General features: G+C 41.5%; 2 protein-coding genes across 2 annotated transcripts; one reads left to right on the forward strand and one right to left on the reverse strand.

Moving 5' to 3' along the window:
• Window positions 1-1,467: 1,467 nt before the first annotated feature.
• Window positions 1,468-6,901, forward strand: glrx (glutaredoxin (thioltransferase)). Its single transcript, XM_042407222.1, has 3 exons — window positions 1,468-1,729; window positions 3,578-3,709; window positions 6,395-6,901. Exons 1-2 carry the CDS (start codon window positions 1,523-1,525, stop codon window positions 3,689-3,691), a joined length of 321 nt encoding a protein of 106 aa, XP_042263156.1. The 5' UTR covers window positions 1,468-1,522; the 3' UTR covers window positions 3,692-3,709; window positions 6,395-6,901.
• rhobtb3 (Rho related BTB domain containing 3) lies at window positions 6,417-27,572 on the reverse strand. Its single transcript, XM_042407223.1, has 13 exons — window positions 27,096-27,572; window positions 26,452-26,683; window positions 25,374-25,566; window positions 22,858-23,015; window positions 22,389-22,497; window positions 19,614-19,809; window positions 19,262-19,458; window positions 14,969-15,078; window positions 13,519-13,624; window positions 12,484-12,657; window positions 8,075-8,241; window positions 7,636-7,732; window positions 6,417-6,535 (listed from the first exon to the last, which is right to left on the reverse strand). Coding segments are annotated over exons 1-13 (1,860 nt in total). The 5' UTR covers window positions 27,098-27,572.
• Between the last annotated feature and the right edge of the window lie 338 nt (window positions 27,573-27,910).

Genomic DNA, 27,910 nt, shown 5'->3' on the forward strand with positions numbered 1-27,910 from the left:
TATTAATAGAAGTTATGGATTTGCATGATGTAAAATCATGGATGTATCCGCCAAGAAATGCAAAGAAGATGCATGATGTAAAAAGTAAACATGGCAACACTCAAGGAGGTTACTGCTTTGTTACTTGAAGCATATTTGTCTCTGTGCAGTGGCAATGATATGTCGTACAGATGCATGTAATTGCCATTGTTATTGCTGTTCATGTGCCTACTGACCCTTGACCCTGTCATATCCCCATACTGTCCCTACTGTTCATGTTAGTATTGCATCTTGTGGATGTGTTATGTTAATTTCTGAGGACGTGCACAACCAACACTCCAAACAGACGCAGGATAGGCAAGGCAGCCATCACGTGAATGTGTAGTTAGAAGCAAGTATATCTCCGGCCAAACCAGCCTGATTCATATTTCTGCGTTGAGTCTACACCGTACCCTAACCTTAACCTCAATCCTAACCCTAACCACACTCGTGAGAGTTCGTCCCTCCGGCTGATCCAACCTATCAGTGCATAACCAATGGGTGGAGCTCAGCCTAGTCCAGCTCCACCCCAAATCACTCGTACAACTTAGTAGTGCTAGTTCAGTGAGCATCACTTGGAAAGGTGGCGGACAGACACAACTCGGAGCGACTGCTGGCTGGGCGGGCTCTTGAGAAAGAGGAGGACGACCCAGAGGAGGAAGACAGCCAAGTTCAAGACGGCTGTGACGACAGTGAGAGGGCAATGCTTCCTGAGACTGACCATCAATGGTGGGAGGCTCCGGTGGTCTTGGAGGATAGTTTGGTGAAAGATAAGCAGGAAGAGGGCACAACAGAGAGGTGGAGAATGTGAGTAGGCCTATGCAGCGGATTGTGGTTCATGAAACGTAATAAGTTTTACAAGTTGTCCTCTTTTCCTCCAACAGACTGTGTGACCTATGATGACATGAGGAACCTCGCCATGATGTCCTGCTACATGTGTTTAAGAGTTTGCAACTTCAGATACTCTGGATAATGTGATACTGTATTTATTTCAGTGCTTCACAGCATGGACTGATGATGATGATGCTGGCAAGATACACAAACAAAATTATTTAAGTCAGCTTTCTGATTCTCAGTTTAAGCAATGACCACCATATTGTAGCTGTTTCACCCAAATAAGAAAAAATGGGAAGCTCATGAGCTGCCAAAGTGGCCCATTTTAGGCATACTAATGCACTTATGTATGTGATATTTATTTGTTTCATAAACTTAGTTATTTTTTGATGCATTTGTTTCATATTTAAGGAAATTAAATGGGTAATATTCTGGTTTTGACTGGTTTTGAATCGTTCTGTGACTGCATTCTGTGTCTTATTATTAAATTAAATACACTGGTTTAGCTATGACCTGTGCGTGTGTGCAAAAGTGCAATTTAAATAACAAATTGCATGAAGTTTAGGCTTCAATAAAAGAGGGGTGGAGCTGGACTAGGTGAGCTCCACCCACAGTAAGCACCCTTTGCTTCTTTTTTTTCCTCCACTTCACTCCCCCCGGCAGAGTGAAAATGGCGCAGCAATTTGTGCAGACCAAAATCAAAGGAGACAAAGTGGTGCTGTTCATCAAGCCCACGTGCTCGTTTTGTATCATGGCCAAAGACGTTTTGTCCAAATATAAATTCAAACCGGGACATTTAGAGTGCATTGACATAAGCGGCCGCAGCGACATGGGCAGCATGCAGGACTACTTCCTGGAGCTGACCGGAGCCCGCACGGTGAGCATTTTGTAAACAACTGGACAGTTTCATCTGAATTATGTCCAATCAAGTTATTTATACCTCCAGAAACAACAGTGAAGGTTATTTGAGCGACATATCAGTGACGCCACAGGTGATAAAAAAAACACGTTTTCCGTGAACTGACGGAAGTTGAGCTTTTAATAAATCCATGTTTGTGTTCATATACAAGACTTCATAGCAGTGCTAGCTATATTAGCTAATATCAACAGTTAAGACACCTTTCTGTTTTTGGTTTATTTACTTCACTAAACTTCCCCATGAAGTCTGTAAATGGTTGAGGATGAGATTTCATCAAAAGTTGAGCATTATGAAATAAATCAGGGCGTCTGAAAGAGGAACTGCTGCATGCAAAACACAACATGACCTCACATGACTCAGCAAAGTATAAAGACACGTCAAGATCCAAAACCCAGTATATGACTGGACCGACCGTGGATGGCCAATGTGTAGTCAGTGGTAGTGTCTACAATGTGAATTCCTGGATATTAAATGTTCATCTGCAGTTTTTTGTAGTGGTCCCAGTAATATTTGCTGGTAAATTGTACTGAAGTAGCATATCACGTGGCATGGTTAAGCCACGTTATAAATGCAGCTGCCAGAACAATACTTTCCATTCATGTATTGGGATGTTTGATTTGAAAGAGACCTTATTTTAATTCTAATTTTAACTATTATAATTACCTGTTAACTCCTCCTGCTCTTTCATCTGTTTCTATCTGTGGATGTTTCTCGTTTTTCACTCTGTATTGAGTGTTTTGTCAGAGTGATGGTTTTATTTGGGGTGCTTTAACTGTGTGCTTTGCCTCTATGCACCTTTTTTCTGCCTCTCTCCTGGTCGATGATCATGGAGAGGCTGTGGTGGAACTTGTAAATGACAGTTTTGACAGCATTTTAGGTGCAAATTCAGAAGGCTTATCTCCACCCAGTAACTGCAGTTACAGTCAAATCAAGTGCACCTGCAGAGCACTGAACTGATGTAACAACTACATGAGTCACATGTTTTATCTGCAAGACTCCTGTTCTAATGCTGTTGTTTATCATTTGAGATGTGAAAACGTCAGAGAAATAAAAAAGCTTGCATCCTGGTATTCAGTTATAAAATCCAAACGCACCACAGAGCGTCTCTCCTGTTGGCTGAGAGTCGATCACGCTGGATGGTAGAGGAGGAGACGGTAGAGACACTGATACGTGTCTGTTTAAACAGGAGTTTAGCCGACTTCACTGCTTTTAACACCAGAGCTGAGAGCGTCAGAGCTCAGAGCAGGAAAACACAGTCACTCTGTGTCACGGCTGCCCTCCGCTTCCATCATCTTGCTCCGATTCATTTTGAAAGATGAACTGCCAATGAGGAAACTCCAACACAGCTGGCTGACCAATGGTGTAACTTCATCACTCAGTCAGTCAGTCAGTCAGTCAGTCAGTCACTCACGGACAACCGGGGTTATAGGGCAGATCTGTGGCTATGTCTTTGCATACATTAATAGGGGTGGCTGATAAGATAGAATATCACGGTATATCTAATTATATATTGCTGTATCTGTATATCCTGATACAGTAAAGTTTATGGAAAATCAGTTAGGAAAACTTATACCAAACAATAACACACAAAAATAAGAAATATATATATAATTACCCAATTCTGTCATAAAGCAGTCCTGCATATTGACCTGCAACACATCCAGAGATGTTACAGGACAATTACCAAGATAGAAACAGTATGGCAGAGTTTCTGACAGGAGATCAATGTATATTGTCTCATGGCATGTATCATAACCTTGAAAATAATCGAGTATCCCCAATTCTCTTGTATTCATTTGATTGTAGGTCCCACGGGTGTTCATTGGTGAGGAGTGCGTCGGAGGCGGCAGCGATGTAGAGGCGCTGCATAGGAGTGGTAAACTGGAGGGCATGCTGCAGTCTATTGGAGCCTTGCAGTGACCCTCTGAAGACCTGCAGGTACAGGACACCGCACAGACTCACACACTCATGTGCCTTGGTATAGACACTCATGAAAAGTGAAAGACAAGTGAGTGAAAGAGGGAATCCATTTGTCGTAGCCCACAAGAAAAGGAGGTGGGTGCTCAGAGGATCCAGAGCAAGTGCATGAATTAGTAACAGAAAGCTCTCATTAGTGTAGAAATGAACAAATGAAGGGAAATAAGATGAAAGAACTAATTGTTTGGTTGTAAAGACAGATGTAAAATCTGCTCTAAGCCCATAGTTTATCACATCCTGATGGAAATGTACAGATGGGTGACAAGTTAAAGGCAAACCCTGAATAAATGACTTGAGAAACATAATTAATGTAGACGCTTCCACACAGGGCACAAGGGCTCACTGAATGGTTTAATGAGTATCAAAATGATCTCACCAGACCTCAATCCAACCAAAAAGTTGAGACATGTAGAGTTTCTAAGCTCATGATGCCCCCATGACTATAACACACTTTATGTTAGCTTTTGTTTCGTCATATATCTGTATGTAAAACTGGCTAAAATACCAGAGATAGAAGAAAACGTAATCCATAAAATGTACACACACACACACACCTGTACACACACAGCAGAGTACAGACATTCATGAAGTCTGTGGTATGTTCATTCTAAAACATGTCTTTATTTAAAGTCAGACGTCATGTTATCTACAGTCTGTACAACACTGGCCCTGTGGAGCCACATGTGTGTCTCCACGAGTGTGGATGCAGCACTTGGACACACTTTGTTTTACAGTCCAGTGTTTCAGCTGCTGTTCACTGATTGTTTTTTTGTTTTTTCTAAGAGAAGATTTTGGATTTACACACTTGCATTGATTGTTGTGTTGCAGCAGCAGTCCGACATCATTACCGTCAAAATCTATCAGCGGATGCTTGCTTGTCCGATATGTACAGCCTGCTGCTGCAGTACTGGATACAAATACAGCTACACGCTGTTTGTTCACTATCAAATACCTGCACAATGTCACTATAAATGTTTTTGTGCATTAAGTTTGTTGGTTTATCTGACAGATTAGTTGTCTTACAGTGAAGCATTGATTACACCTGTTAAGTAGATATCAGTGAAACAGTAGACTGTAAAATAAACTGACCCATTTATCTCCTCTGAATGTAAAAAAAACAACAAAAAAAAAACATAAATGTTCACACACAGTATAGTTTACAAAAATAATTGCAGCACCAATAAATCATAATCTCATTATGATTAAAAACAACCTCTCAAATTAAAGAAGAGGATCAAATAAACACTGTGTATCCACCCAGAGGCATTGTGGCTTTTAGTGTACCAACTTATGTTCATGATATGATATTTCTCCCAACTGTTTACCCCTTTCTGTACATGTTAATGCTACAAAAGGCTTTTGCTTTTTTGTGGGACAGACATAGACAGACTATTATTATTTATTATTGCAAACAGATAAGGAACAGTTTAACATTATTTCATATCAACCTGCAAAGGACACAGTGTTAATATCCTGCTCACGCGCTGTAAATAAAAATTAAAAAAAAAATACATAGTTTGATTATTGTTGTTGATTTGGTGTATGGAGCACATGATTTTTAATACAGGCTAGTTTAATTTGAAGATTTAACTGTGAATGAAAGTGCGATGGCCTCATTTGACACAGACTACGACCACAATGTATTCCAATAAAATCGGTTCTGAGACACTTACTGATGTTGCATTATAGATCTGAAAGAATCTAATAAATGTGTGCAAAAGAACTGTAATTAAATTGGTCCTGCTCGTATGCTAATCTGAGTTTCTGTTAGATTACAGATGAAAATGAGCATGAACGCGCCACCAGCAGCATTACTAGTTGCTTCACACTTTCCGCTGTGTTAATGTAGGTCACCGCTCATCTGAAATACTAATCGAGCCACTGGAAAGTGAGACGCTCAAGAGTTATTTCAACTTGAGAAATGATTATGCTGCATGTTCACATTATTTTTTTTTTTTAGATCCAACAGGACACCGATGTGTCATAGGCCATGGTTTGACTGGAGAGGGAGCAGCCCTGTGTCCAGCATACAGAGGATACACATACCGACTTCCAGGTGTCGAGTAGAGAAGAAAACACCTTCCTGCTTGTTCAACCTGAAGTCGCGTTATCCGTTACTGTTGTCTGAACCAGTCTGCATATGACCCTGGTTTGTTTTCCAACAGATGTATGGTCATTTGATGTATCTGTACTCCAAACGGAGCCATTTTGTGTCACTTTGCAGCTTTGAAATCCACCATTTTATATCCACCGATAGAAATATAATCTCCCACAGAGCCTGTGGCCAGCCAGTCATTTTATATTCATATTGGGTTTTAAGGATCTGTCATTTTGCATTGCCCATGATGGAATAGTCATTATGCAAAGGACGCAGAGTCATTGCTCCGGGGGGGGGGGGGGAGAGGCGTGTCGCAGTGGTGTATGTCACTGCTCGATGATACTGTCCTGTTGGTTAAGGAGTCTTGTGACGTTTCCACTGCAGCAGGGTCTCTCAGAATCAGACCTTCAACCAGCAGGACAGACTGTAAAAACTGTTTGTTCTGTTTCTTCGTCTCACTCTTTGTCATTATTTTCTCCCCTGTATTCTCCCCTGCCTCCCCCCCCCACCCACCTCCACCACCACCACCACCACCATGTTCTCCACAGGGTTTCGGCATCCAGGTGGGGGTCACATGACTATGCAGCGGGACTTGCGTAGTTTGCGTCGCCGCTGCTGGTACTCGCTGAGCTCCTGCAGGTAGCCTCTGGACGGCCAGCGTAGCCTCTCCACCTGCTCACGCTCCTCCTCTAGAACACATAAACACAAAGACATATCATAAAAGTAAACTACCGCAAACACCGACTATAGGATGCTTTGCTGATAAAACAGTTGCATTAAGTATTTACTATACTTGGCACATACTCACACAAACACATACAGTAATAACTCCTTGGACTGTTGCCATGAACACGGCCAACAAGGCTGAAATATCTGATATGATTTTGTTTACACCAACAAGCAACTGAAGACCAGTGGTGATCAATCATGTGCTGTCTCTTTATTTTGGCCTTTGACTTTCGCTTGTGCCCTTCAGTACCCGTCCAGTGAACTTTAATGAGTTTTGTGTGTATGACTAATGATGACAATAAAATGTGCTACTGCACCTTACAGGAGCGATGCTGCAGTTAATCTTTTTTTAACGAGCCTGTCTGTAATTGCTTTTATGTGGCTTATTAAACACATGTGACTATAATACCTGAGAAACAATCAGAGTATTATAATCTGTATTCCTCAAGCCCTCAAACATAAACACTGTTTGCAGGTGTCATTCTGAAGGGCTGCTATTGCACAGATGACACAAAGCTTATTTTCCAGCTTTAATGTATCAGCTTATACATACAGCAGATTCTGCTGTATGATGAGACAGTGCACATAAATACTGCCATATTCTCTATGGCAGTGTAGCATAAAATACAGAGGTTGTCACAGGTGTCTGAGATCAGATCAAGATCACTTATTCTCTAAAAATGAATTAAGTGAGACGATAGTAACTATTATTTAATTCCATTTACCAACTGATGAGTGGACACCTTGATTACACCTCATGTATTATGCACACCAGTGGGCCATTTGACAAAAAAACTGAAAACAAGCCTGGCATTCACACTTTTTCTAAGAGAGACGGACTAACCTACATACACTGTTTCAAAAAAACACAGCAGATCCTAAAAAGCCTGGAGGCCCTCTGACCTAATTATTTTTCAATTTAAAGTCTGAAGCCTTCTAAAATTGAAATGGGCACTTCAACTGTGCTATCAGTCTGTGCTGCAGTTTTAGTTTGCATAACCATCACTCAGGAGGCTTATTCAGAATAGTCAGATACTTGTTTACAAGTTTACACGCTGACCTGAGAGCTCCAGGAAGTCAGGTTTGTGACTGAAGATCAGGTAGTTGTTGGCGATGAAGTGGAGGAGCCAGACGTACAGCTGCTCTGCGTTGTGACACTTGAAACAGAGACAACATGCAGAATAACAATTACTCTCTTTAGAATTTCAGCTTTTTAAAATGTGCAAAACATGAATATCTGTGGCAGACAAAGCCTAAAGCAACTGCAAGTTAAAAGATTAAGCTTGCCTCAACAACACATGGCACTGGGTGATTCTTTGACAAACAACTACGTTTTCTTTTATACACAGAATTAGCATCTCAGTGGCTGAAGGAAATGTTACATAACAATGAAGTAGTAAGTGGTTTCTTCAGACACACTACCTCCTGGAGGTCTGTTCATGCTCTCAAATCATCTCTCTTGCCCTCTTTTACCCTCACATACTCAAAGTTGCACTGACCTTTGCTCGGCGGAGTAGTCGAACCACGCTGATACCTGTTGATGACAGCTCTCTACTGGGCATGCTCTGAAGGTAAGCGCACACACACACCTCACACAGGTGCTGCAGTCGTTTCACCTGGTACATCTCGGCGCAGACGAGCACGGCCATGGCCTGCAGCACACTGGCTGGACACACAAACACACACACACACAAAACACCGTCTAGTATATATGTAGTATGTTTTATACATCACGTCACGTAGAGTACGTTTGTTCTAGATATAAACAGCAGTAGGTGGACACACTTTTTAAACACATTCAGAAGAAACCAGAGAAAATGCCTGACTTAATGATTGTTAGTCATTGAAATAAAATTGATCACAACCACACTGTGATTGTTCATTAAAGCTTAACACAACCAATTAACATTTAAGATATGTTGCATATCCATTAAATTGTCCACTTAAAGCAACGTTTTTATAGGGCACTTAACCGTAAGTTTATTTATTTGCACAGTGTACTCAAGGCAAAGAGTGCAATGAACATGGTTGAATGCTTGGACCTCTCACTGTAAAAAAAGTATATAATACGTTGTTAATAAAGCATAAAAAATAGTGACATTTAAACAAAAAAACTGATGTCAAAGCTGCACTAATCATTATTTTTATATTAACAATCGATCAAAGGTGTAATGTGAAAAGGGTTGCTTGTAGTGATGAACCCCCAGAATGATCACCAGACTCTGCAGCTCCCCTCATTGTTTTGGTATTCAGACACAAACTCTGCTCTCATCAACCTTGTTTCTTGCTGCAGTAAGAAAAAAAAAAAAGCTCTGATAAACTCACTCTGTGCTACCTTTCTGGGACCTAAAGACACCCAAGTTATCCACTAGCTGATGAACAGTGTGAGGCATTTAGAAGCTTAAGAGTCAGATGTTTCCCTCAGGAGCTGGTGAAGACCAAAACAGAGATAAGGACAGTGAATATTGGACGCCATCCGCCAGGTGGCCAGAAACACGACTCCAAATAAATGCTAATGCTGCTCTGTGTCTACTAGATGTCTAGACAGGCACGTGATTGCTGAAACGTTCACCATAACAACTATCTGAGGTGACAATATGGCAGTGTTGTGCTTGTTCCACTGCCCCTCAAGTAACCATTCAATGAATGCTGCTGTAATTGGAAAATTAAGACATAACTGAAGTGCATAATATGGCTCGGCTACAGTATCACATGCTATGTTCAGCTATCATATGGTTCAGAAACAATGTTCATACAACGCTTTTCTTAGATAGTCTTGCAAAGTGCTTCACAAAAAAAGACAAGATGAGCTAAATCAAGAAATGTATGTCAAGCCCTTAAACACAATTCTGAAACGCTATTAATCACAAAACAAGAATACAAACATTATTATCAACATTTTTCAGCCATTATATTTCTAATTTATTAGTCATATTTTACTCAGGGCAATAAACATTACCACCTGTTGTGTAAAACCTCTGACTGTGCATAAATTTCATGCAAATCTCTTAATAAAAGCCACATGATTTCTATGGTTACAGCACACATTATCCTCACATGGACGACTTCTTAGCTGTGCTTTTGAATCCAACTCATTAGTCAAATCACATTAAACATATCAATAACTAATTTCCTATTGCTCATTCTGAGCTGTCTAATGACATCCTTACATACGTGCGAGAAACAAACATTGTGCCGTCAATCCTATTATGTAATGTCACCATGTCAGCTAGAATTACTCCTGATGTAACCCAATTCCTGCCATTTATGTCAGTCAAACACCACCCTCAGCATCTTTCTGCAGCCTGCTGTAAACACTGATTCTCTGCATGCTTCTCTGACAGGTTGATGCACAGTCTGAGCAACAGTCATACAGAGGTTTTGTTATATATTGGCTGCACAATATTCTAAATATGTAACTCAACATTGGCAGTGTATTCTGCTATCATATGTGCAGTGTTTCTCTGAAATGAAATGCTGGAATCATGCTCGTCATTTGATTTCACACCATTCCTTTTGCTGGTGTGTTACCTTGCTTTGACCTTGAATGCTGAGCACTTACATAACAGTGCAGTGGCTGCAGCCTCTGGAGCTGTTGCATGACTTTAATTTCCTGTTCCCACGACACAACATCAAGCTGCATCTCTGGAAACAGCTTTCTTACCCTCTTTGTACCTAAGCTGGATCTTAAGGGTTGCTGGTTGATGTTTTTAATGATTTTTTCATCAAAACATCTCATGCCACAGAATAAAGGGATCATCACACCAGCTGGTTCCTTTGCATTGTCTATTCAGCGTCTTCATTAGCCTATATAACAATACAACAAAGGAGGCTTGCAGCCAGTGTTGTAGGTAACTCATTCAGTAATTATAAGTTACAGGTATAATATGACTCTCTGTTACATAACACATCACATTTTTGCGCTTTCTGAATCTGTAATCATCTGTAGTTGTAAGGCTTGATTCAAGAGGGACTGCAGTTGTGATATCACTGTGGATGTCATGAAAACGCGCGCACACAAACACACACACACACACACACACACACACAAGTGCAAATCTTGTCACTCAAAAATGTATTTAGCACTTTTCACCACTAGGGGGCAGAAAGACTCAAAAATAAACTCTCAGCAGGGGACCTTAAAGACCTTTAAGACATGTTTTAGGATGTATAAAAATCCTCTGCTTGTAATAATTAATTTTGTCCAACATGTTTTTTTCCACAAGAAATATTCAGTTACCTTATTAAAAATCCTTAAAATGACATATCCTCCTTCTCTCTCATTAGAAAAGTCAGACTGTATGACTATGCAAACAATTTAATTTCAAAAGTTTAACTGCTGGAAACAAGATGTCTCCTACTTCAAGGAAAAGTCCATTCTCAGTGTTTGTGCACTTGACACTTCAAGTTTCTACATCACACTTGTGTAAGTTGCATACTGGGCCTGGATTGGCGCCAAACTAGTTGCAATGTCACAAATCATGCTCGTAGGTACACGACTTAAACTCAGATTTTCAATGAGCACAGAGAAACTTTCCACTTTCAGCAAGTGAATGTAAAAACAGCCAACATATTTCAAACTCTGCACATTCATCATTCTGCACAGTGAAGCTCAAACATCCAAGTAACAAGGAACAAGAAGAAAATACATTTTTGGCTGAAGGGCGGACTTTAATATATCAGTTTATCCTGTTGTTTTGGCTAAACAGTTGCCCACTTACACATGTGGCAGACACAAAAACATCATCAACTGGAGTCCCTCTGGTCACTCGATAAAGGTTAAGTCTCTTTCTGCATGTTCAACTGTGTTCGCCAGTCTTTCACTTTTACTCTCTGCCATTAGTCACTGGATGGGTACAGTTGGGATGCGTGAGCTTGTGTACGGAGAACAGATGCCTACAATTTTCACTGAACCAGAATTATTCGAATTGTTGAACCAAAACAAGCTGAAAGTGACTAAAGCTGCAGACTGAGCGTTGATTTTCAGTGGGATTGACACTATAAGCAAAATTTTCACATTACAAGGAGTTTCATATACTGTAAAAATATTGTTTAATGCAACTTTATGGTTGTAGAAGCTCCTCAGATGTCATTCTATGCATGTAGTGTACTGTAGCTCGGTTCCAACACCAGGGAGAATTATCAGCACTAATTACTTTGAAATTAAACACACAGTGTGACAGGTAGTGACAGGAAAACAACAACAACAGTAACACGTGCAGGACTGTGATCTGGCACCATTAAAAGCAGATGAAGCAGTGATGCCACAGCTTGATTTTGTCACCACTAAATATAATTTCATTTTAAGCTCAGTGCTGTTCTCCACACGCCTCCTGAGACCGACACTGGCAGCATGTCGTAGTCACACAGATGGCTGATGGGACTTGTCATCTGTGCTTTTGTTTTAGGCTGCGTTTAGTGAGCAAGGCCTCGAGGAAAACACTGCTGTAACTCTCTCAAGTGTTTTTCCGATTTAGGATTGGTGCTGATTCACACAGTACATTAAAATGATATCAAAGGTCCATTGTCCTTCTGTAAAAGAGTGTCTTATTTTGTTGGTCAGATCCATAGAATCTAAAGCGACTTTTATCTGAACCAACCATCTATTTTGACTTATTGTGCCTTATTAAACCAAGCAAACTCTATTTTTATTTGCAGCAACAGCCTGAGGGAGTAGTTATAGGCGGCTGAATGAATAACACACTGACTGAGGGTTTCCCAGTGCAATCAGTCCCAGCACCACACAAAATCTGCTACAGGCTTTAATTAGCCCACAAGATAAAGAGGAGAGGAGCGCACTTTTCTGGCTATATTTAGAGATGTGTTTTAGGTGCCATTTGGTCATTAATCTTATGCAGTCATAGTGGTATCGTTGAGTACACGTCTTGGCTGTGTGTAGTAAACTCACCAGGACAGCAGGAGTCAGTGTAGAGGTACTCCAGGAAGGACAGGAAAGTATCTGAGGAGACACCATGGATGGGCACCACTCGGCTCCGGGCCTCTGCATACTTCCCACTGAACATGGCCGCCATGACATCACAGCGCGCTACCAGCACTGCTCGGTGGGCTGGCAATACACTCCCTAGAACACACAGACACACACACACACACACACACACACGTGCAAAATTAACATCTAGGTTTAGAATTTAGCATCTGAGAAAGTCCCAAAGAGGTGTGAAGTGAATGCATGAGAGTATAAACTGTCCATAATTAATAGGTTGAATCTTAAATGATAATAACAGAATACATCTTTGATCTTAAAATTCTGAGGATAGTTATAAATTCAAACACTTTTTCAAACAGTCCTAATATCACTGACATGTTACTTTCATCACAGAAGTATAACACAACTCAGTTTGGCTTGATTTATGAGTAATGATCTGTCATAATGGGCCATTTAAATCACCAGGAAGCAAATGACATAAAAAGCCTGCGCACAAGTCCTGATATAATCGCCGTCATTAAGTGCCATTCACAGTCAGTGACAGCTCTGCCAATACTCCATCAGCAAGTCGAAGTTATAAAAAAAAAAAAAAAAAAAGCAGAAATGAACAAAATATTCATGCAGAATTTTTCCTGAACTTTTTTGAACTTGTAGCTCAGAGGTGCAAGAGGACAAGAAAATCTGTCCTTGCATGAGATAAATATTGATTATGAGAGGCTTTGGGGCATTATTTCTGGATTTCTCTGTTTGATCCTTTAATAGAGAAATGGCTAAATGCAGCTCATGGAAAAGCTTTTGGCGAGATGAAACATGACAGAGACGGAAGGCAGCCCGTCCCTCGGAACGTTTTATCTTATTTCGTCTCCAAATGGATGTCCAGGCCCGGGACTGAGATCATAATTCAATCAAGGCTAATAAAATGTGACCTTCCTCTGCGGTGTGACGGAGCATGCAATTTTAAATGTTTGTACATCTCACAGATCAGCACGGACCCACCTTGCACCATGAAGATGACATCAGAGTAAAGAGGGGAGTTGAAGAGGTTGACGAGAGTCTGGGGGCCGAGCTGAGCCGTCCGTGCACTTGGGGTGTCCCTGGCGCCCTACATACACACACACACAGCAGAGAGGAAGAGAAAAGGACACAGAGGGTTAACATTCCTCTGCTGGATGTCAGGTACTAGTTACCAGCGCAATTGCCATTCTGTGCATTTATACCACCTCCCCTGTGGAATACAAATGGCCCCTCTGCCAGTCTCGCTTAGCGCTACCCAAACACACTTGAACTGCAATGCCAAGAACGACAAATGATGGAACTGGCTAACACTGAAAACAAACTGGAAACCAGATGGTCGTCCAAAGCAGTTCATTATTAACTAAATCATGTGCGTTTTAAGACATTTGAAGAATGCATAATACAATATTTGTATTTACAGTAAAATGCACAGCACAGCATGTGAAACCAGCAGTCTGTGTGTGTGTGTGTGTGTGTGTGCGTGCGTGCGTGCGTGCGTGCGTGCGCACTCATTATTTGAAGTCCACAAATGAGTGTCATAAAAGCATCCCATTACCATTATGTGACCTTTCTCTGTCAAGGAAAGCAGAAAGAACTCCATATTTTCGCATTGCTGTGCTGCTGAGGGAGTGTTCGGCAAACACAGTCTTCAGTAGAATCAGTCCTCTTTGATTTCGTAAATCAATGGAAAGCGAACTGAAAGCGAATTTCAGCCGACCTGGGGGCATTTTTGTGGAGGACGAGATCAAATCATGACAGGACATTAGGATGTCTCATTGTGTTAAAGCGGGCCAGCCCTCTCTCACTGTGTCAGCTCGTCTCAACACTTCCTCAGGTAGACCTAGTTCTATCCAGATGGGTTGGTAGACCATGCATGGTGCCAAAGGTTTGTCAGACGCAGCCATGTCATATCTCCTGTTCTCTCTCTAAATATTAAAGTCTGCTGCCTAAGGCTTTTTACATGGAGCCACCTCATGTTTTCTAAAAAAGACACAGTACACGACATGTTGAATTTCAGAGCTGATGTCCATTGTGAAGTCCTCACAGATCTTGTGTCGTGCTTTTGCTCCTTTGAGAGCGTCTCTTGTTTATTTTGTGCTAATACCCACAGTATCTGAGAGCTGATTACGGGCAGTAATTATGTAAATATGCTAATTATAGCCACATGATTACTGCTCTGTTTCTAAACAAGGCCTTGCTAATTAAGGCACTGTTAGTTTGCAACTACAAAAACGTGTTTATACCTTCAAAGACCAAGTTTTACACATTACAGATATTTAACCTCTTTTGTTGGGGAGGGCTGATATCGCACACACACCATAATATATTCTGGTCTAAGATTATGCAATCCTTATGGAATTTGTAGGTGTTATAGAAATTGGAGAGAGTATAAACGTGTAAGCAGAGTGATTTTGAACATATGAGACCTCACCCTCTCTCTGCCGATGAGTGATCGTATGCGCTCCATAAGCTGAGCCACGGCCAGCGAGTTCTTCAACTTCTCTTCCAGGGCCTCTTGGAGGTGATCCCACTCCCACGCTCCTACAAGACATCCACAAACACACTGATTCTGTGGACTCACAATAGTACAGTTTACAGAAACAAAGAGGCAAACTCTTCTCTAGCTGGCACTGAGCTCTGACCACCCACATACCTTACACCCAACTTTGAGGGGCTGTTTTTGTCAAAGTGGGTTTGTTCTAAAAATGTGTCTGCTTATATAATCTACAGTGGGTATGGGTGGGACACCCAGTCCAGATTTCAAGAACGTCAGAAACAGTGACCCACGAGCCTTTACAGAACACATCAAAGACCATAATAATTCTGCCTCCACCTCAACTGGTTGATATGTCTTATTTTGTTTTAATTAAATATAATTTTAGTCTCTTTTTTTAGTCGCAGCACAAGGTGAACTTGTGAAACTATTAAAAACACAAAAGAAGACAAAGTAAAACTGCATTATCAAAAGGCAAACATTGATGCTGCATTTATTCACTTCAGAGGAATACTCCTGTATGTAAGCCTGCAGCTTGATTGGGATGGCGTGCTCTGTCTCACCAGGACATAAACAGACTGTCGAGGGAAGAAGGGAGCTGGACTGGGCAGGATTTAGCTCATCATTAGTTCATAATGACGGTATTTCGGCAGATAGAGGGATTACCTCAACACACGGTGGCGGATAATGACACTGCACAGCACAGACACCTCTTAGGCAGGGTGAGAGATTAGCTCGGTAGCTGTGGTGCTGATGCAGCCAGACATGAAAAACAGTACTGGATGCACTGGTAGATGTTGTTAAGAAGTGGGATGAAAGGGAACGGAATGAAAGGAAAAAATATATGCAAAAAAGCAAAAACTTCAAAATGCTTAGATCACATCTAAGTTTCAGTGTTGATGTGTTTCTTCTCACCCTCTTACACAAACACAAATGCTAAGACTGGATCATTTTTAGAACAATTAGTACAGATTAACACTCATTCCCCAACGGTTTTCCTTAATCTTATCCATAACTGCTACATTCCTGACTCTAAACCTTAACCTAACTTTAGTCAAATCCCCAAAACAAAGACACAAACCAGTGTAATTTACGCTACATTCAGCTGTAAGGAAAACAAACTAAATCCATTTTTGTTCCAAAAACATCTGGTTTGTGGTCTAGAATGTGACTTAGATGAGGTCAGAGTGACCACACAACACAATAATCCCTCTGTGTCATAAACATGTGCTAAACATGCACAAACACACAATAGCAACCCGGTGACAAATTCAATAATTCAGCAGCACACTACACAAGGAGACACAGTCTCACAGTGTTAACATCACACTAGCAAAGTCCACCGCTGTCTGTCCGCACACACACTCAAATCACAAAAACCCAGAGCAGGGAATTATAACACGCTGTGTGTTTTCAGAGGTATGATATTGTTATGGAAATTTGCTCTACTAAGCCAATTAAATTAGTTACAACTGACAAAAGAATTGAATTGAGAGCGTAAAACATTTGTCTCAACTCTAGGAAAGCAGAGTACAGCTTGTTGTGGGTTTATGAAACGAAGATCAAACACTGGCTCGCAGTGCTGCGAATGTTTCCGTGGGCAAAGAAGGCACGCATTCACATCTGATTAGCCAATTCAAGAAAATGCACAAATACAGAAATGCATAGACTGTATGTGAGGTCAGCTATTTTAAACATACAATCAGACCCACCACCATGTTTAGACTTAACATTAGTCATTTTTCACATGAGACTTAACATTGTCTCCCTGTGGCGTTTTATGGAAACGTGACATTCGTATTCTGCTCAACACATGCTCACATATTCCTCTTTGCGCTATTCTCTCCAAACCACATACACACACCACCCAAACACTCTCTCACCATCATATTATCTCCCAGAAACACAAGCAGCACCTCTCCTCTCCTTCAACACTCCGCCCCCTCTCTCACCCTCACGTCCCACCACCTTCGTTTCTCACCTTACTCACAATTTTCCACTCCTTGTTTTCTCTCTCCTGTTACTCAAAAAAAAAAATCCACTCAAGGACTTTTATATGCCTGCGTGTAAACATACACTGCACCCACCGTCTTTCAACCGCTGGCTTTCTTATTCTTATTCATACAGTCACTCAGACTCAGTCTAACCCTATAATCTTCTTTCCTTCTCCGCTCAGCACACATACACACCGAGCTCATGTGTTTGTGTGTCTGCCTCTGTATGTGTGTAAGTGTGTGTTCATTCAGACCATCAGTACCGCTCACATACATGTGAGGAGCTATGAATCAGATGTTAACACAGCTTTTTTGCCATAAGGACTCCTGCACGGCATGCAGCGTGTGATGAAGAGCTGGCATGCACGACCGCGGCAATCTAACATGCAGCAGGCACAGCACTGCAGACTCTGAGCTGCAGACTGAGAAGATTTTCATTACGGCACTGAACTCACAGAAAATATCACACGGCTGTTTAACTAGGCTTCATATGCGGAAAGAAATACACAACTACGGAACATTTTGCAAGCCCCACAATTTACAACATCTGTAAAGATTTTATGCCCCTACATGCCTGAATCCTTCTCATTCAGTTCATCATTTGTTAATGTAAATACAAGGTTACTGTAACAGGCTACAGAGTTTAATTCTCTCAACAACATGTTGTTAGCTGTCAAAATGATGTAAGTCCAGTTTCTTCAAAGACTCAGTGCCTCTGTGTACAATCCATCCTAACTGACATCTATAATGTTTCATAGAGCCAAGCCCGGTGGAGATAAAGGAATCAGGAGAGGCCTTAGGCATCTAAGTGTAAATGGGTTAACAAAACACTGTGAGATCACACAATTGTACAAAAAAATGATCAGGTCCCAGATTAAAATACTACAGTTGCTTACGATCAAGGACTTTTAGTTTGATTTCTGTTCCTCAGCATAACAGAACACTGGACAAGACCCAACAGTAGACAAACTGCCCTGCGCTGCCAGGAGACATTAATCATCACATCTAAGTTACTGGGAAAAAAAGAGTAACTGCTCTGATGTCAGTCCAGCTCTAATAGTCTTATTTAAACTCCAGTTGTAGTGTGTAGAACGTATCTAAAGTGTTAACAGGAAGCATCAAGGCTGAAACACATGCGAAAAAACATCACTAAAACATATTATCTTATTATCTAAACAGGGTTATCAATGGTAAATGCAATTCAGCAGTTTAAGCAGTTTGTAGCACTTGCTGAGCCCAGATTTCTCTGGACCAAGTGCATGTTGGCCTCAGTTTCGGAGACAGTTTTGTACTCTGATCTCTACTTTCTATTTGGCACTTCCCATGCAACTGATCCTGGTGCCAAACAGTCAGTTTGGGCAACTTCACCCTAGTGAAACTTCAACTTTTAATTAGAGGGGACAGGATGCTTTTCTCTGTTGCAGCCCTGTTGTTGTGATTTAGGTTTCTACATCTTTGAGTGCAGAAGTAATTTAGCAGCATTCACTAGAATTCAGATATGATTCACCCACCTGGAGACACCATATTTTAAGTTTTCAGTCGTATACTCTGATATTAATTGTACCTGGATTCTTTTTATGACAGGGCTTTGTTTTAAAAATGACCAAAAAGAGGAGAGTCTAGTCTATTGATACATACTTTATATGTAGTTGAAACAGTTAGTAGATTAATTGATAAGTCAATCAACAGGAAATTATTCTGCAAAAATTTTGGTAATGAATTAATTGTTTAAGTCCTTTTTATGGATGCAATGCCAGCTCTTGATTGGTCCACCACTTTTGTCAAAACCGAAATATCTCATCTAGTGGATGAATTGCAGACATGGTCCCCAGTGGACGAAGCCTGTTGACTTTGATGATCCCTGACTGTTCCTCCAGCACCACCATGAGGTTCACATTGGACCACTATTTGATGGATTGCCATATAATTTGTTGCAGACATTTATGTTCCTCTCAGAATGAATTATAATAACTTTGGTGATCTATTTGTCCGATAGTTTGATTTATGAGCAAAGCTGCTAGAATGGTTGTAGACTCTTAGACTTGTTTAAGAAAAAATGCCAAAAATTCAGCAGTTCCAGTTTCTCAAATGTAAAGATTTGCTGTTTTTCATACTTGACATGACAGTAAATTGAATATCTTTGGGTTTTGGATTGTGATTATGTGTCAACTTGGGCTTTGGGGAATTGTAATTTTGGGAATTATGTGACATGTTTCACAGTTTTCAGGTGGTTTACCTCTGTAAATGAACATGAGAGTCTCCCACAAGCACATACACAGGAGGGGGTCCTTCACCACTAGACGAGACAGCCGTCCAGTCAGGTGTCCCTCTGATCGTGGCATGTCATCAATAATCCCACCGTCCCAGGTGGAGAGCAGCGAATGGGGTCCTCCATCCCGCTCTCTGCAAACACACCGCGACTGGGGACGTTCCCTGTCAAACCAGAAGATGAAATTCAGCACAAAATCCTTCACAGTTCTACTAAAGATGAGTTTGTAGTGAAGAGGTAAGTTCCTCCTGGCCACAGACTTAGATGGCTAAATAGCTCATTAAGCTAAATCCTGTGAACAAGCTAATATGTCTCCTACCTGGTCTTGGGCCCCAGGAGCAGCTGTCTGAAGTACGGGCTGACAGCACACAGCACAGCCGCGTGCGCCCACCCCAGTTCTTTCCCAGAGTCCCCAGCATAGAAAGCCACATCGGCAAACTGCACGCCACGCTCCAACAACCACTGCATGTCCTGGGAGAAGCTTGATTCCTCCACACGTATAGGGGGAAGACGTGCTGAACGGAGGGAGCATGAAGGGTGTAAAGAATAGAGAGAGGAAGATAAGGAGGATGGGTTGAGTAAATGAACAATCAAGTTTGTCCTGATTCAGAAAATAAAAAGGGAAAATCCAGCAAATTTGTTATATTCAACGTCTGTCCAGGGGCGTTGTGATTCACAGTTCAAGTATGTTCATTTTTGCTGAATATATCTTGTCTACTTCTTTTTGTGGCAATGACTTTTGACAACTCGAGAGAAATGCGGTTCTCTACACTGCCCACAAAGCAGGTAGAGAGAGACTAACATCTTTTACTCAAGAAAGACAGAGCAGAGAAAGGCCGAAAGTCATGTTGTGCTGTTGTGCCCTGTTGCTCAAGTTAGAAAAAAGTCAAAAAAAGGCTTCCAGATATGTTTGTCTTTGCACTAATGACAGACTTGCAAAGATGCAAGCAGAGGCTGCTGCACTGCATTCTGGTCTACTAAAATAAAGTTGTCATGTGTGCCTGTTGTACAGTGGATTTGTCCCTGCGTCTCTTAATCTTGAGGGACTGACACTAAAAGTTGACCTTTACTATTTATGTTTTAGATTGTTTTGGCAATAAAAAAAAAACAAAACATCAGCAAGCAACCAAATCAACCCAGCACACAAACACGTCTAAAAGCTTCTTTTATAAAGGTTAATGTTTAAAGAAGATGTAGGAAAAACCCAGACAACCGTAACAGAGAAATGATTTGCAGTGAACTGTGTAACAATGAAAACAAGAAAAAGGAGAAAAATGCTGCAATGAAAAAAGTACAGAGCTGGAAAGCCTGTCTGGAGCAACAACCCGTAAAGAAAGATTTCATAGAAACTTTGTGCTGCATATATTCATGAATTCAGGTTTATAAAATGTGGAAATAGCACTGAGCAGGAGAGTAAAAGAAGAGGGGTAAAGGGCTTCGCAAATCACTGTCTATTATATTCCCATGTATGCTTAATACACACTGCACCTCTGGACCTCATCTTTTTTTTATGGGGGTTCAGATTTGGCTGTGAAAACGTTGCTGTCCCTGAATCAGTGTCCGTCATATTTAATGCAAGCTACACTGTAAGTACAGTAAGGTGGTGTTGGACAGGCTCCAATAACTTCGCCAGCACTAGCTGCTGTTTTGGAAGAATTTAAAGCTGACAGTCATGCATCAGATTTAGACATGTAGCAGCAAAGTGTTCAGATCAATATTTAACACTAGTCTAACAGTGTAGTTTACCTTTAATATTTTTAGGTGATTTATGTTGTAAAAATTAACTACAGGTGAGTGCAGTTAGTTGGCTAAAAGTACAAAAACAGAGATACAAATTATTCACCTTCTTAAAGAAGGAGCTCTGGATTCCCATTTTTAAAATAAAACGATCATACTGGGAGTTTTGGGTCCTTTCTCTGGTGTGGTAGTGGTGCTAATAGACGAATGAATTTGTATGTGATTTCATATCATATTTTTATGTTAATTTTGAAAATTTTAAATTTGTACTTGATTATTTCGACTATTTAATATTCTGTTTCAATTCAAATACATTTTTAAAAACTGCTTTGAAATGACTTTCATCAATAGAAAGTCAAGTACTCCATGTCTGTGGTTCTGTGTTTTAGACTCTTTTGATCATGATTAGCATTGGCCTTTTATAGGTCTACATTTTGGGAAATATGCTTATTCACTTTCTTGCCTTGAGTTAGATGAGAAGAGTGATACAACTCCCATGTCTGTGGCGTAAAATAAAATATTCATACTAAGCTAAGCTAACTGTCTGCTGGCTGTAGCTTTATATTTACCACACAGACACGAAAGTGGTATCAATCTTCTCATCTAATGCGTATTTCCAGAAATGTAGAACTATTCCTTTAAATCTGTAACTTCCTGGACGTTGCTGCCACAAACTAAAAATGTTCTGCAATTGAGTTCAAACTCGTGGCCGGTTTTAAACAATAGAAAATCCTGAATTTCAAATAAGCCAATAAAAACAACATTCTCCATCATATTCATAAAAATTTAAAACAGTAAACAGTAAACTGCAGCAGAAATGGTACCGGCAGGACAAATGTTTCTGGAGTTCACGGTGTTCAGGTCAAATACCTACACTGATTAAGAAAATTTGGTTGAAGATAAGCTTAATGAGTAATCCTTTCCAATCCCACAATCACTGAGCTGCCTCAGAACAAGGCACTAAACTCACAGTTGTTGCTGTGTCTCGTGCTGAAAAGAGCTCAGTCTAAAATTGATTCAGACGTCATTGAATAAAATTGGTCTACCTAGCTCTTGTCTCTCTTCTTATTTCCAGTTTGAAACAGACGATATTGATCGGAATAAAAACCTCTGTGCTCAGCTCTTTTTATGGCTGTAAGCTCAAGAAGAAACAATCCCTTCAGTTCAATTGAATGATATCTATACACACCAAATGATGATTTTAAGAAACAATAATTACCTGATAATATAAAAATGAGATGACTAATTGAAACAGTAATTAAATTAGTTCAATGAAATGAAGAATCATTTAAAGTTTGCTGAAAAACAGTTAAAACTCTATAGAAATCATCAGGACACAGGTTAGTTTTCCTCTGACCTGGTTGTTCCAAGTGAGGTGGACGAAGCTCGTTCACTTTATTTCCTCGCCTCTTCTCTGGCCTCTCTTTGGCTTTGTGTTTCAGACACTGAATCATGAAGTACTCCAGCTGAACAATACAGAAATACACACCTTAGTTCAAAGACAAGGCACAAAAATAGTTGTTACATCATCAGTTCTTCGATTTGGAAACAACTTCCTTGGAAGAGTCCTTGTCTCCTCCATTCAATACTGGATCTGTCTCAAAATGCAGAGTTCTTTAATTGATAGGAATAGTATGAAAAGTTGAAAGCTTTGCATTGCAGCTGCTCAGCATAGTATAAGAATCACAATGCAACAAAAGCAATTAAGGGCTTATTCAATCACAGCAGCTGAAAAAATATCATGAATAAATAGTCTGTGGTGACATCTGACCCCATGTTAAATTCCTATTTTAATGATTTGACTCCTGTGTGATGTCCTCACTCACCACGCTGCCAAAGTAACGGCCCACGAACACATGGTTGAGAGAGGGCAACTCCAGGTAGGTGGCCCCCAGGTCCCGGGACAGCTGCAGACCTTCACTGTGAGGCACACAGCTGCTCCAGTCAGACGCACACAGCGGACACGTACAGGGAGGGCCTTCATCTGAACACAGAGAGGAGAAATAATGGTGAAATAATGCAAAGTGCATACATAGCAGAATCTAATAAATGTATGCAGGTATCTGACAAGCAATGGGTGAGTCATTGATATTGCATTATGCTTTTTAGAAAGCATGAACCTAGTATAATTGAATTACTAATGCTGACAATGCTAGTCCCATGTTTGACTGAATAGCTGCACCGGACTATAGCATACAGTCTGTAGAAAGAGCATTCAGCACAACGTTCATATTCATTAAAATATTCAACTAAAAAATTAAATTTACTGCCACACATACCCTCAAGCAAAATAGTCTGATACAAAATGTTAATATTCATACCAGTTTCTTATTAACTGGACAGAAAAGTACTAACTAACTAAAAGCATTTTTCAAAACAAATAAAAACAGAAAAAATATTTCGCAAAACAGAACAGAAAACACAACCAGATGCTTCAACCATGTGTGGTTTTATGGTGCGGTTACCCTTCTTCCTAATTTCTCCAGTCAGAGTGAAAACATAAACATAACATTAGATTTAAAAGGGAGATAGTGCGTGTGTATCGTTTTCCGTTTCATTAAATAAAATAAATAATTACGTTTTTGGTTTTCTTAATTTGTTCTGAGAGACAGTGATGTCTTTTCCATTTCCATGCCTCCCTTTTTAAATCTTCACTTAGTTCCCGCCCCCACCCCCTCACCCCAACCACCACCACCAGAAAAACATCTAGATCATCTTGATATGGCATATCTGCAATGGCACGTGGACTAGAACCAGCCATGCTATGGCACTGGGACCAAAGACCAAAGAGAAAGAATGAGACAGAAAATTAGAGGGATTAGCTTGAAGGAGGAAAAAAAAGCCCACAAAAAGACTGCACAAAGGAGAAGAGGGCCAGGGAGAGGTAGAGAAAATGAGCGGGACACACAGCTAAGTGCTGAGGCGTTTGATAAATCATACTCTAATAACCTACAGGCATGACACAGAGACGGAGCTAGACGGTGTGTGTGTCTGTGTGTGTGTGTGTGTGTGTGAGAGAGAAAGAAAGAGACAGAATGAAAACGGGAGTGTGTGAGTGTCTGACAGGCGGTGACTTGGCATATCAGTGGTATGTTTGTGTGCACGAGGGTGCGTGTGTGTGCCCTTGTATAAATCTGTCTATACTCCTGCACTCGGTGCTGGTTTTATGGCTGCATTAATGCACGTACGGCAGCGCCACAGCTGTGTGGTTAGGTGGTCGAAGTCGAGCAGCGGAAGCGCTCAGAGCTCAGCTGTCATTCTCTGCAGTCATGAGGGGATAGCATAGAAATATTCACAGCAGCCACAAACAAAAACACAAACAAAGGCTCTGGTCTACAGCTACCCACTCCCTCTCTTTCCTCCTCTCCCTGCAAAGACCTGACTTACACTGTGATCATTCTGCAGCGCAGCGCTGACAGGATCTCAAAGTATGTTGAGCAGGAAAGCTAAAAATACCTGCTGTATTTGATGAGCTTATTTACAGAATTTTGATTCAACAAAGGTCAGTGTGTCTGCAAAAACACTTGCACTGATCTATATACATATATGTATATCTACACTGCAGTGCATATATATATATATATATATATATATGTTCACTCCTGATGTGTTGAGCAGCCTCCAGTAAGGCTACACCCTAATGTGCTTCTCCTGCTTGACGAAGTCAGGTTGTTCTGCACTTTTGGGCCATGACAGTGTATATATTTAAGCTTGCACATGTGCTGTGGTAGCTCTCTTCTGCTTGCAAGGCTTATAACAGCCCTAAAATATAAACTTTATGTCTTGCTTTGGTGTGTTTCCTGCCGGGAAGCTGACAGCCCGAAGGCAGCCAAGAGTAGATTTAATCATGAGCATCCTCCTCATTGCTGTGAGGACATGCTAGAGGACACAAGGATCAGAACAGGGATATCTCTAGACCAACAAGATGAACATGATATTGTCCCAAAATCAAAATCAGTAACTGAGGCAACAGAAAATGAACTGTAAAACAGCAGAGAATGAAGTAATGACTGAGAGCAGTGGTTCTCAAACTTTTCCACATGCCGACCCCCATCTGATAGGATTTTTGCTTTTAGATGTTTTATTACAGAAAGTGTATGAAACCCATGACCAGAATAATCATACATTCTGTCATTGTGTTACTTGGATAGAATTAAAGTGAAAATAAATTATTCCCCTTTTTGTTGGGGACCCCTTGGGACCCCCTCAAGGATCCCTGGGGGTCCCCAGACCCCACTTTGAGAACCACTGTGTTAGAGGAACCGTCAGTTGTCAAGGCTTTGTTGGCAAAACTAAACTGACTCTGGCGCCAACCAAAAACACAGAGCAAAGCCATCCTCACCATTCAGCCGCGCTCCAACAGCGACCAGGATGACAGGCACACCCCAGTGCCTCAGTAGTGGGCGGAGTCTCGGGGCGTAACCGTTCCTGACTTGCTGGAAGGCCAGTTTGTCTGTGACTGAATATTTAATGACCAGGATATCTGCCTGCTCAAGAACCTTCCGCACGCTGGCCCAGTCGCTGTCCAGCAGGTCCTGGAGAAGCCAGAAAAGGACAACAAATATAAATAGTATGAGGTTAAAGGAGGACAGACACATGAGTAACACAACTCAGAGTTGCCGGCATAAGATCACACTCAACCCAGACCACAGATCTCACCTCAGATAACCCCAACCCTTCCCCTCTATGTCTCCCTAAATACCTAAGTATATCTCTTGACTTTACCCCCCAGGACCTGTGTGAGGCTAGCTGCTCTTAACCAACCTGATTCCACTCATTAGTCAGGGAAAAACACTTCAGAGAGCTTTGAGCAATTTGAATAAAAAAAGGACAAAGAGACATAGAATTAGACTGACAGACTTTCCCAAGCACCTCCCCTGACAGGGTTAGACAGCCTTATAATAGGACGCATACAGTGCTGTTACAAAATCAAAACAGTGCTTCATTTCATATGCTATTAAGAACAAAAGTTCTTTCATCAGTTTTTTGTGTGTGCACAGCATATTGAAATAGTGTCCTCCTAAAAATAGAGCCATTCTTATAAGCCTGCAATCAGCGCTGGAAGGCAAGTGGCCTTGGAATTTGAAATGTTGTACTTCTTCTGAGAAACAGAGGCAGAGTGAAAAGTGACGCACATATTCTCACAATGACAACGCTCTGGCAAAATGACACTACTTTTTCATGGTGTGTTTTGCCATCTTGGCTTGGCCTACACTTCTTGTGCAAGTCCAAATTAAATTTGGTATCACACAAGCAGGACCACATCTTAAAGAGGGCAGGAGAAAAGAGACACAGCAACACGTTACAATGACTCTCTCTAAAGGGTGGACACATGAATGAGCAAAATTTGTGTATCCACCCCTGCAAGTCTCTCTGTCTCTTAGTCTGTTGTGCACACAAACAAACCACCAGGCCCTTACCCAGCTGGGACAATCCCGAACCACTACAGTGACATCTCCAAAGACACGTGAGGTGTACTCCATGAAGGCCGGGTTGTGCAGGCTGCTCTCCAGGTCGCAGGGTCCGACCAGCGCTCCGTGACCCAGGTAGCTCCACAGCAGGCCTCCCTGCAGCTGCCCCTGGCCCATGATCTCTTCCCCAGGCCCGACCCCTCCAGGGCACTCGCTGCCCAGAGCCACAATGTGAATGGACCTGCAAGCCAGACAACTCGTGGATGAGAGTGAATGGATGCATCAGCCAGCAGCATACAGGCAGAGGAGGCACCTCTGTTTCCTCTGGTCCTTATTATTCATGTCTATCACGGAGACAGTGCATCACTGTTATGTCACTGAAAATCTGAGAAGAAGCTTGGCAAGGCCGTTATTATTATTATTATTGTTATTATTATTATTATTATTATTATTATTATTATTATTATTATTATTATTATTAGGCTACACCTGAGCGGGTGTTATGGTTCACTAAATCAGACTCTTATAAAGAAATATTGCTGTATTTATATGTATCAAGCTGTGATATATTGACAAAAAAATCAAAGCATGCAGCCATACCAGGACCCCCCCTCTTACATCCCATAATGAGTTGCAGCTTCAGAGCAACTTACATTGTGGTCACCGCGGTTTTGTTCCGCTGCTCTACGCTATGGAGCCCGTTTCCCTCACGGTGCGTTTCCACGCCAGTCTGCAGTCAGACTCGGCTTTTTTTCCGCAATGAGCCGCGGCTCCGCTCCGCCGTTAATCCCTCTCATCGGTGGCCGGCCCCCCGGGAGCTCGGCTGCTGGGGAGTTTCGCAGTCACTCGCATTTCTCCCCCCAGGTCTCGTTATTCATTCATAAAAGCGGAGCCCGATACCGTCCCGACCGACCGCAGAGGCACACCGGACAGCCCAGCCGGTGGAGCAGCAGAGTGCGCAAACAGCAGCGCCCATGGGCAGCCAATTGCGCTAAAGACAAACAAGTTGTCAGTCGGTAGGAAACACAATTAACGACGGAGAGGAGGAGAGGTCTGCCTCGCGCCTCGCTGTCCAGACCAGATGAATGACGTCGGCGGATAAAACAAAGTCTCACTGAACAACTGGAGCGAGAGAGAGAGAGAGAGAGAGAGAGAGAGAGAGAGAGAGAGAGAGAGAGAGAGAGAGAGGGGAGACACACACACACACACACACACACACACACAGAGAGAGAGAGAGAGAGAGAGAGAGAGAGAGAGAGAGAGAGAGAGAGAGAGAGAGAGAGAGCAGCCGACTGAACCGAGAGTGGTCGCGCCTGACTCAGCAACACGCACACAAACACACTCACTATAGGACCATGCTGTCTACGTGAAGGAAATGCCCGTCTTTGTTTTGTTCAACTGACACATAGTTTTACACGTTGTTGTTTTTTCATAGACGTCTAAATGTCCTCTGGTGTCTGCAGTACAC

Source organism: Thunnus maccoyii, chromosome 3, assembly GCF_910596095.1.
Source record: "Thunnus maccoyii chromosome 3, fThuMac1.1, whole genome shotgun sequence".
In the NCBI taxonomy this organism is placed as follows: Eukaryota; Metazoa; Chordata; class Actinopteri; order Scombriformes; family Scombridae; genus Thunnus; species Thunnus maccoyii.

What these genes read in the sequence shown, in the direction of transcription:
- glrx (XM_042407222.1), top strand. Translation starts at nt 1,523, where the DNA reads ATGGCGCAGCAATTTGTGCAGACCAAAATCAAAGGAGACAAAGTGGTG. An exon ending in AGCTGACCGGAGCCCGCACG is followed by an intron (nt 1,730 to 3,577) that starts GTGAGCATTTTG and finishes ATTTGATTGTAG; the next exon opens with GTCCCACGGGTGTTCATTGG.
- rhobtb3 (XM_042407223.1), bottom strand. An exon ending in TTCGGGATTGTCCCAGCTGG is followed by an intron (nt 25,567 to 26,451) that starts GTAAGGGCCTGG and finishes TGGCTTCTCCAG; the next exon opens with GACCTGCTGGACAGCGACTG. An exon ending in TGACTTCCTGGAGCTCTCAG is followed by an intron (nt 6,536 to 7,635) that starts GTCAGCGTGTAA and finishes TATGTGTTCTAG; the next exon opens with AGGAGGAGCGTGAGCAGGTG.